General features: G+C 57.3%; 1 protein-coding gene across 3 annotated transcripts; it reads left to right on the forward strand.

Annotated features, from left to right (window-relative positions):
- Nucleotides 1-2291: 2291 nt before the first annotated feature.
- On the forward strand, nucleotides 2292-10007 carry LOC138064613 (receptor-type tyrosine-protein phosphatase U-like). 3 transcript variants are annotated; one of them, XM_068928024.1, is made up of 10 exons: nucleotides 2292-2504; nucleotides 4406-4648; nucleotides 5569-5859; nucleotides 6250-6347; nucleotides 6934-7126; nucleotides 7388-7499; nucleotides 7640-7956; nucleotides 8603-8711; nucleotides 9120-9166; nucleotides 9670-10007. In XM_068928024.1, exons 1-9 carry the CDS (start codon nucleotides 2393-2395, stop codon nucleotides 9160-9162), a joined length of 1518 nt encoding a protein of 505 aa, XP_068784125.1. In that variant the 5' UTR covers nucleotides 2292-2392; the 3' UTR covers nucleotides 9163-9166; nucleotides 9670-10007. The 3 variants fall into 3 exon arrangements, with proteins under 3 accessions (XP_068784125.1, XP_068784123.1, XP_068784126.1); XM_068928022.1 differs by having other exon boundaries at nucleotides 9755-10007; XM_068928025.1 differs by having other exon boundaries at nucleotides 9584-9702.
- The last annotated feature ends 286 nt before the right edge of the window (nucleotides 10008-10293 follow it).

Genomic DNA, 10293 nt, shown 5'->3' on the forward strand with positions numbered 1-10293 from the left:
TCTCCCTTGGGGAGCTTTTGGACTAATGTCTGACCTTCTACTGCCTCTGTTCTCTTTTCCTGGGTATTTTGTGGCTCCAGTCCTGTTCTTCACAATCTCTGTATGGCTGCCATTTGTTCTTCATCTTCCTGCCAGCTGGTTGTCTGTCTGAAATCACTCAAACAGTGCTCTGTAGCAATCACTGCAGGCTATTGCTTTCACGCCTGTTCTGCTGCTTCCTTTCGTGCTTGCGTCAGATGACTGAACTTTTGTGCTACCTGGTATCAGCGTGTCCCCCAGGATTTCTGTGCCCTGGAGCACCAGTCCTGTACCAGACACTGTCTGCAGCTGCTTCTGCACTGCACCATCAAATCCATTCTGGGGTCACCGTTTTGGGAACTGATGGACGTGGCCTCTCTGTGCACGCAAGACTGTCCTGTGTGAAGAACAGAGGGCAGGGCTCCTACAGGCTGCTGGAAGTAGCCTCGTGTTCGTAGGCCCTGGTCCTCCTGGAAGACTTTAACCACGCTGATATCTTCTGGAGGAGCAACACAGCAGGGCACAGGCAATGCAGGAGGTTGCTGGAGAACATTGATGACAACTTCCTGATACAGGTGAGAGGAGAATGAACGAGGACAGATGCTCTGCTGGACCTCAGGTTAACTAATCTGATAGCTTTCTGCAATGGAATGACTGGTTGGGTAGATAAAGGGAGAACAGTGGATGTTGTCTACCTTGACTTCACACATAATGCTCTCTCATAGTATCGTCATAGGCAAGGCTGATGAAATACGGGATAGATAAGTAGCCAGTGAGGTGGGTTGAAAAAGGGCTGCATGGCAGAGCTCAACAGGGTTGTGATCAATGACATAGAGTATAGTTGGAGGCCTGTAGAAAGCAGTGTCTCCCAGGGGTCAGTACTGGCTCTAGTCTTGTTCAAAGTATTCGTCCATGACCTGGAGGAAGGGACAGAGTGCACCCTCAGCAAGTTTGCTGATGATACTAAACTGGGAGGAGTGGCTGACACACCAGAAGGCTGTGCTGCCATTCAGAGGGACCTGGACAGGCTGGAGAGCTGGGCAGAGCGGGAAACCTCTGGAAGTTCAACAAAGGCAAGTGCAGGGTCCTGCACCTAGGGAGGCAGAACGCCATGCAGCAGTACAGGCTGGGGGCTGACCTGCTGGGAAGCAGCTCTACAGAGAAGGACCTGGGTGTCCTGGTGGACAACAGGTTAAGCATGAGCCAGCAGTGTGCCCTTGTGGCCAAGAAGGCCAATGGTATCCTGGGCTGCGTTAGGCAGAGTGTTGCCAGCAGGTCGAGGGAGGTGATCCTCCCCCTCTACTCAACCCTGGTGAGGCCCCGCCTGGAGTACTGTGTCCAATTCTGGGCTCCCCAGTACAAGAGAGACATGGCACTACTGGAGAGAGTCCAGCAGAGGGCTACCAAGATGATGAGGGCACTGGAGCATCTCTCCTGTGAAGAAAGACTGCAAGAACTGGGCCTGTTCAGCCTGGAGAAGAGAAGATTGAGAGGTGATCTCATCAACGTGTATAAGTATCTGAAGGGGGAGAGTGTCAAGAGGATGGGGCCAGTCTCTTCTCCGTGGTGCCCAGTGATAGGACAAGAGGCAACGGGTAGAAACTGAAGCACAGGCAGTTCTGCCTGAACATGAGGAAAAATTTCTTCACTGTGAGGGTGACAGAGCACTAGAAGAGGTTGCCCAGGGTGGTTGTGCAGTCTCCATCCTTGGAGACATTCAAAAGCTGTCTGGACAGGCTCCTGGGCAGCCTGCTCTCAGTGACTGTGCTTGAGCAGAGGGCTTGGACTAGATGATGACTCTGGGATTCTGTGAAGAGGCTTTGTGTGTGTTGAATGTGTTTTTCAGAAGGGCTAAGGAGTATTTCTGGTCTTGAGGTACTCTTCGCAGTTCACCTGTCTTCCTGACACTGACTCTTGACAGCTCTTTCCATACCTTGTCAGAGGACCTTAGGCTGCTGTGATTGTTGAGGTAAAAGTGCAGTGATTCAAGCTCAAAAAGCTTATGACTGCAAGCCATGGCTTTGGGAAGCATGCAGCTATAGTGTCAGAAATGTGAGCAGTGTTTCTTGAGTGCACTCCGCTTACAAGGTGGGTTTGAGGAGAGACACTGTGATTCTAGTGACAGGGGTCCTCCTGGTGAGATCCTGTGCCCGGATGCCCCATGGCACACAGCCAACAAGAGGCAGCAGCTCTGACACCACTGGGAGTTTCTTTCTGCAAAGAGAGAGGCAGCCTCTTGCGACACAAGCAATTTCCCTGCGTGGCTGTTTCCTTCCTGTGCTTGCACCTCTCTTGCATTCAGTTACAGACACATGAGCTGGGAGGCAGCAAGTGGTGCTGAGATTTTGGTCCTACTCTGGGTCTTTACACTAACATGGTCCTGCAAGGGCTTGTTCTGGCCTTTCTTCTGGTCCTTGCACCTCTGAGCGCCACGCAGGGAGAGGAAGAGCCTGGTCCTAAAGCTCAAGGAGTGCCCCAGAAAACAGGTAAGAGCTGGTGGCTTCTCACTCTGCAAGAGGAGGTTTGGCTGCTCCTCTTCCTGTAAGTTAGCTGTGCATCTTTACCAGGTTCAGCATGCAGTAGCTGTATCTGAGAGGACTGGAGCCTGTACTAGGGCTCCAAGACACCTGCACCTCAGCCAGGCTGTGGTGACATGAAGCTGCATTTGGGGATGGCAGGCAGCAAGCCTTGGTGTTCTGGGAAAGTCTCTAAGAGCACGGGGGCTGCAGCATTTTTCTGGGAAAGGACAACGTCTCCAGGAGCAGGAGGTGGCCGTTTCTCTTTGCACGGTGGGCGGGTGAAGCCTGAGTGCGTGGCCATCAGAGCAATGTCCCCATCACAGGGGACCTGGTTGCTAGTGCTCAGCAAAGACCTCAGGACCCGTGAGATGGAGTCCAGCCAGATGCCTGAGCTCCTGTGTCATCTGGGATGCCTGCTTTTTCTGAGAGACTCATGGGGACAGGAGCTAGAGTGCTATGTGGCTGTGTTGGGGATAGTATGAGAAAGACGGGATAAGGCTGGTCAGTTAGGGACAGGCCACGCTCTTAACTGGAAATCCATCCCAGAGCAGGTGACAACCTTGCTCATTGCCATGCACAGAGCAGAAGGATGCTGGGGCAGACCCAACCTTACACATTAAGCCTTGGCTGATGGCTGATGTGCCCCTGGGGACGCTGTCCCTGCTGAGAGCAGAGCATAAAGGAACAGCCTGTCACTTTGCTGAGCTAGACGTACCAGGGCATGGGGTGGGACTGTGTGCCTCTAGACCACAGGAAATGCATAGGCAGTGGTGTGTTCCTGGGGTACCTCTGCTGTTTGTGGTTCTCAGCTGGGCATCCCTTGTCTTCTGTAACCAGGGTTGTTCGAAAATAAAACCATCTCCTGCTAGGATTTTGCTTCACAGCAAGGTTTGTACCTCTTTGTGGCTTTTCAAAAGATGATATGAAACTTGTCAGACACATTCTATGTCCCGTTAAGATAGGGAAATTCATATTTTAGGCACTGTGAGGATTTTCAGAGACCCTTGCAGAGGCTGGGATGGGGAAGTGCTCCCTTTGTAGGTGCCAGCATCACTGCCTGCAGGAATCCTTACAACAAAACCTGTCCTTGCAGCACTCAGCACACTGCTGGGACAGGCTGTGGGCCTGCTCTCTACCTGGGCCGTCCTCACCCCAGGAGGAAGACAGAGGATGAGGAAGCAGGCTTGTGGCACGGCAAAGGGGCAGGGGTAAAGCAGAGGGCCTGAATGGAGAAGGCCCCATGTCCAAGCTGCAGGGGGGGAATGGGCAGGAAGGGAGCAGCAGAGGGACAGAGTGAGACCCAGAAGAGCTGTGTTATTTCTCCGGCAGCGAGTGACAAGGCATCGGGGCAGGGGGGCATCTGCATGGGGGCAGGGGGGCATCTGCCATGCCTTTGGGAGGGAGGAAGAGCCATGGCTGGAGAAAGCTGCAGCCCAGCAGCAGTGGCCATGCATCGGGGGTGGGAGGACAGGCTGACCTGGGGGCTGGTGTGCGGTCAGCAGCCTATGCTGGGAGGGCGGCAGGTGAAAAGGAGTGGAAGGAGGGGAGGCCTGCTCTTGCAGGGGTGATTCTCTCAGGAATCTTTGTTGCGGGGTGTGGTGGAGGGCTAAGGGTGTCCATGGGCACAAGGGCACAGCAGAGAAGTTCTTGGAGGAGTGGTCAGTCCTGCTTCATGTGCACAAGGAGAGCTACCTCCCACCAGGCCTGGCTGAGGTGTCCTGTCATGACCAAGGGACGTGTCACCTTCCCCTCTCCCTTTAGAGGACTAGACTCCATCAGAGCTGATTCCTACACCCCCATCATCCCCCGTGCCCCACCTGGTCACCCCACAACCCTGACTAACATGCACCACCCTTTGCCTCTGCCAGAAGTGTGCCAACATCCCCAGTGGGATCAAAGACTCCAACTGGTACCGGACCGTGTGACTTACCAGAAGAATGAAGAGGTGGTGCTGAGCTGCCCTGAGGGTCTGCAGCCATCCTTTACGGAGGTCAAATGTGCCAGTGAAGTCTGGTCCGTGAGTCATGGGAAACCTGTGTACAGAGAAGTCTGGATGGGGAGAAACGGCACAGGTGGCTGGATCCGCATTCGGTCTAATGTGGAGTGCATTGGTAAGGGAGGCCTCAAGAGCTCTCCTGACTGCCCCGCTCTTCCCTCCCTGAACAGGAAAATGCAGGCTGTGCATGCACACAAAGTTTCAGGCTCTTTGCCAGGCGAGGGAAAGAGTAGGCGCTACCGAAGGCAGTCCTGACAGAGCTCCCAATGTTGGGGTCTTTCTTCCCCCTCAGTCCCTCCCTGGAAATGTTGTGGGGGAGAGCTCCTCCGTACTGTGTCCCAGAGCTCCATCTCTCATCGTCCTGTGCCAGGGCACAGGATCCCCACCTTCTCTTGGGTCTTAGCCACACCATGGAAAGGCTAGTTCTCCAACAGCCAGATACAGTGGGCTGTACAATTGCTTGGACCCACAAACACCTAAACTTTCGCTGAGTGGGGACAGTTGCCTTGAGTAATGGCAATCAGCGCATACACCCATTAAGCCACGCCCGACTTCTTGGCCCACTGTGATCCCAAACTCCTCCTGCTCCCCCACTGGGAGCCACGAAGGGACTGCAGTCAGCCTCGTGCTTCCTCCTCCTCCCCACTGGGTGGGGAGCAGGGCTCTCTGACTGCAGCATCCTTGCAAAGGTGGGAGGGGAAGGGAAGGAAACAACCTTCCAGTCTCTTGCAATCTCTTCTCCGTGGTGCCCAGCAACAGGACAAGAGGCAATGGGCAGAAACTGAACCTCAGGAAGTTCCATCTGAACCTGAGAAAAAACTTCTTGACTGTGAGGGTGACAGAGCACTGGCACAGGTTGCCCAGAGGGGTAGTGGAGTCTCCTTCGCCGGAGATATTCAAAACCCGTCTGGATGTGATCCTGGGCAATATGCTCTAGAGGCCCCTGCTGGAGCAGGGAGGTTGGACTAGGTGGTCTCCAGAGGTCCCTTCCAAGCTAAACCATTCTGTAACCCTCTTGCAATGTTTCCTTCACAGAACTTCTCCAAGTTGTCCCTGGGTCCTGGGAGGTTTCCGCCACCAGCATCAAACTGAACTGGACCTGCAGGTTCCCTGACGCCTGTCAGCACATGCGGGCCACGTGCCAGCTTGTCGGGCCTGCCTTCCCTACCTGTGAGGCTGAGGATGTCAGGGGAGAGAAGCTGCTACGGGGCCAGAAGGGAACGTTTACCTGCGCCCCTCTGCAGCCCTTCACAGTCTACAGCATCACCATCTCCTTGCCCCCCAGCACAGTCCTGTTCACATGGCAATTCCAGACAGAGGAAATGGGTATGTGTCCATGGGCGAGTGCATCAAGGTCAGCACAGCGCTGAGCCGCACCACAAGCGGGGGAGGTTGGGAAATGCACCTTTCCATCTGCAGCTCAAGGCAGGCATCTGCTTGCTGTGGTGATGGTCCTGAGAGTCAGGCCTGCGGGGATTTGGGGCAGGGGCTGTGCAGGGCCCTAGAGCAGAGCACATGCCCTCCTCACCCTCCGCGACGCACAAGCTGCAGCAGTGCAAGCTTTGCCCTGCTTGGGTGCAAAGCCTGCTTGGGGGGGAGGGGGGAGAAGGGGGTCAGTTTGCAGCCTGTCCCCTGGGCCAGCAGCTGCCTGCACCCTGCTCTGGGCTCAGACCCCTCCCTCGTCAAGCGCATAACTCCATCCTCCTGTGCTTCCAGTGCCGGACAAACCAGAGAATTTGTCACTGGATCCCAGCACCGGGTCACTCAGGTGGAACGCGCTGCCCTCCTGCAAAGGGGAGATCCTTGGATACCAGGTACCAGGTCACCCCAGACTCGCTGGGGTATCCCCTCCGCTTGGCAGGCACGTCCCTGCCTGGGCTGCTGTGGGCATGCCGGTGGGGAGAGCAGGGAAAGTAAAGCTGTCATGACCCGCAGTTTCGCCTCCGGTCTTGTGGAACTGAATTTCAGGCTGTAACAAGCACGAGCATTTTCTGACTCACTGCCTATGTTCCTCCCGCTCCGGTGCTGTCTGGGGAAAATGTTGGGTGCTCCCTGCCCCAGGGCTCTGCTTGTGGGGCATGTCACCACATTACCTGCAGTGCTGCAGTCGCGCACCCATCACCTGGCCTGGGGCTCATCAGAGGCACAGTCATCTAGCCGAATGAATGACCTTCACGTTGCGCTGATCCCACAAGCCTGGCGCTTCCTACGGGGGGCCCAGACAACCCCGCCCGGCCCTTCTCAGCATCTCTGCACCCCCGAGCTTTTCCTGCCCTTGCAGGGGTTGCAGCGTCCTGGTGCACCAGGGCCAGGTCCCCCTTGAGCATGGTGCTGCCAGGCTGTCGTGCCTCGAGGCGAGAGCTCAGTGCTGCTCCCCTCCAGCTCTCTGTCGTCCTCCAGCTGGGCATCACAGCCAGGAGCACGCGTGAGGGCAGCTTCCTGGAGATTGAGCGGCTGAGACTGAACAGCTCTGTCACCGAGTACAGGCTGCCAGACTACCGACCCGGGCGCACGTACGTGGTGACGGTGCAGGGCCTCACAGCTGCCGGTGGCGGGGATGTGTCACGCCAGGAATTTCTGAGCAGCGGCTTGGGTAAGGTGGAGCGTGGCAGGCAGCGGTGCAGTGGGGCGGCGGGGCCCTGCCCCCTGGCCAAGCCCCGGGCCTCTGCCAGGGCAGATGCAGGGCCAGTCAAGCCCCATCACCGCCCCCGTCCTGCAAAAGGCCTGCGCGGGCTCAGCTGCACCAGCCGGGGCAGCTCTGCAGCCTCACTGCCTGCGGGCTGCTGCCTGCACCCCGCAGGGCCCCTCCCTGCCCGGCCGCCTGCTGAGCCTTGGCCCTCTGGTTCCTCTTCAGAGACCACCGCCCCTCTCAACGTCAGCTCCCGCGGTGCTCGTGACATCTCCCGGTCCCAAGGCACGGCCGTGCTTCCCCTCCGCCCCATCACCCAGCCCCACGAGGCAGTGAGGTGAGCGCAGCCCCCGCGGAGCTCGGCTCCTCTCCGTCCCGTGAAGCGTTTCCCCTCTGGCAGCACTTCCCCGTGGCTGCCTCTGCTCTGCTCTCTCGCTGCCCGTGCCCCCCGGCCCCTGTGACAGCCCTGCCTTGCAGGGAGCACCAGCTCATCGTTGCTGCCAGCCAGGACGCCGCTGCGGTGGCAGGCGCCTGCTCAGAGCAGCTGCCGCCCTTCAACGCCAGCCTGCAGCACCGTGCCTATGTGGCCGCCGTGCTCAACCTCACGGCCCCCACCGACTTTGTGCTGGGTGACGGGACCCGCCGGCACGGTTACTACAACGCTCCCCTCCAGCCGGACTGGAACTACACGGCCCTTCTCCGCGGGCAGCTGGGCAGCAGTGGCCTGAGCTCTCCCTCCTGTCTCCTCCAACAGGCAGAGAAGTTCACCTGCGTTTGCTACAGCTTCTCTGTTGGTAAGTGGGCTCCTCTCCTCAGGGCCGGGCTCGGCCCCGCACCCTGTGCCAGAGGCACCATCCCGCATCCTACCTTTTCCCCACCTGGCCGCTTCCCTTGGAGAGGGAAAGCCAAAGCTGAGTCAAAGGGCAGGAGGGTCCTGGAGTGCTGGGGAGAGGAAACCTTTTCTTTCTCATACACGTGGGTATTCCTTCATCCCAGAAAGATCCTGCTCCATGGACTTGTGAGGGTCAGCATGGGAAGATCACAGAATCACAGAATGGCCAAGGCTGGAAGGGACCTCCGGAGATCATCTGGTCCAACCCCCCTGCTCAAACAGGGTTATCAAGATCATTGTCCCCTTCATGGGATCAGCCCCTGGGATCTGGTGGCCTTGCTAACTGGGGGGCCATGCCTTCCTGCCCTTTCAGAGACCCTGAGCAAAGAGCCAGAGATTGGGCAGTGCCAGCAGAGATGGTGGAAGGAGACGTAGAGATGTGTTATCTGCTAGCTCCCTGCAAGGCAGGGCGTGGCTGTGCCTCACTTCAACAGCCAGTAGAGCCCAGATAGATGTGTGCACACACATGCTCACATCCAATGCAAAGGGTGGGGGCCCTCATGGACTCATGCCCCAGGCTGTGATACCCACCTCTGGCTCTGTGTTAGCTGCAGGGCAAGCCACAGCCCCATGGCCTTGGACTGCGGTCACAGTGGTTCTTGTGCTCTTTGTGTTGGCCTTCCTGATTGCAGGGATCCTGTGGTTTGTGCTGTCCAGGTGAGTGGCTGGGGGGCCTGGAGTCACTGCTCTATTGCAGGGCTTTGTGTGCTGAAGGGCAACTGGGGCCAGATCGGGTCTTCTCCCTTGCTTCTCCCACCCTGGCGCTGCTATGGATGCAGACAGCTGGTTCCAACACTGGCTTGGCTGCAGGGCTCCCACCTGGGGCTTGTGAGCATCTTCCTTGGGGCTGGGACAGGGGCCACAGGCACCAAGAGACCTCGTCCCCTGTGGCTCTTCCTGCCACCACTGCCATCCCTTAGGGTGCTGGTGGGCAACTCCTCTGCCAGCTTGTGGGAGGCCAGGAGCAGAGAGGTGCAAAGCCCTCCATCCCTCTGCAGCTGGGGTTGGCAGTGGCCTTGGCAACGTGAGCCTCACCCCTCTCAGGATTGCCCTTTGTCTTCCCAGGAAAAAGAAGGCCTTAATCAGCCAAGCTGAGGAGAACAAGTAAAAAGGTAGGAAAAATGCATCTTCCTGGGGCCACCACCACAGAGATGGCTGCAGGGCTGACACCAGGAAGGCCTGACCCTCGGCAGAAACATCTGCCCGTCCTCTCCCATCCCGGGATGACATGCCCCATGTTTGCACCAGCTCTCTGGTACCCTGGATGGTCAGGATAACTTTGCCCTCTGGGGCCCAGGCTGCAGTCAAGCGAGGCTGCAGGCACATCTCCCCAGCCTGGCGCAGCGGTGGCAACAAGCAAAGAGGAGTGTGCAAAGGGGAGACTTGTCTCTTGCCCTTTGGAGGGACCCAGGGCTGTGGTCAGGGCCTGGGGATGCTCACCCTCTGGTGTGGTGGGAAAGGCTCTGCCAGGAGGGAGCCCCAGGCCCTGGCTGCTCTCACATGTGTGCATTTCTGGGCCATCCTGGCAGCCTCTAGGGACCTGTGGATGGGCAAAGCTGGGTGACAGAGTGCACTGCCCAGGACTCCAGCCTGTCTGAAACACTTGCCTGTGCAGGCAGCTGTGCTGGCGAGACCTCCCCACACTGCCAAGGGCACATGGCAGCCTCTGCGCTGGGAGCTAACACCCCATCTCTGCCCAGGATCACAGGAGACAGGCGGAGGAGTAAGGGAGTAGAAAAGAGGAAGAAGATGTCCCTGGCTTCGTGCTAATGGCAGCTGTCTCCTCAGACCCTCCTGTGACTGTGACCAGCCCTGGGAGCCCTCATCCAGTTCAGCAGAGCAAAGGAAAGGCTATCATCTTTCTCTTCCTTAAACCTTCTACCTTGCCCCATCCTTCACTCAGTGATCTTGTAATGGCTAGCATATTTTGATGAGACTTCTTATAGCCTCTTTTTTGTGGCTTTGTTTTCTTTTTTGCTTTCCTGGAAGCTGGGACTGGAAACAAGTCTTTCTAGCCCTTGAACTGCGTGGGCTTCGTCTGAGGTTTGGCTTATGCTGCTGCCTCCAGCTGGGTTCCCAACCCCTCTCTCTGCTCCATATGGCGAGGCCCAGCCACACCCATGACTCTGCTCAAATTTGGCCTTGTCACTCTGCCTGCTATGTCCAGAAAAACAATTAAGTCTTGTGGTTTGGAGGGGGGCTACCTGCTCTGCTACAGCTCCTGCTTGGTCCTCTCATG

The sequence above is a fragment of the Struthio camelus genome, chromosome Z, assembly GCF_040807025.1.
Source record: "Struthio camelus isolate bStrCam1 chromosome Z, bStrCam1.hap1, whole genome shotgun sequence".
Classification (NCBI taxonomy): Eukaryota; Metazoa; Chordata; class Aves; order Struthioniformes; family Struthionidae; genus Struthio; species Struthio camelus.

Coding starts and splice junctions, on each gene's coding strand:
- LOC138064613 (XM_068928024.1), top strand. CDS start 2,393: ATGGTCCTGCAAGGGCTTGTTCTGGCCTTTCTTCTGGTCCTTGCACCT. Junction 4,649..5,568: donor GTCTAATGTGGAGTGCATTG/GTAAGGGAGGCC, acceptor TTTCCTTCACAG/AACTTCTCCAAGTTGTCCCT. Junction 7,127..7,387: donor ATTTCTGAGCAGCGGCTTGG/GTAAGGTGGAGC, acceptor GTTCCTCTTCAG/AGACCACCGCCCCTCTCAAC.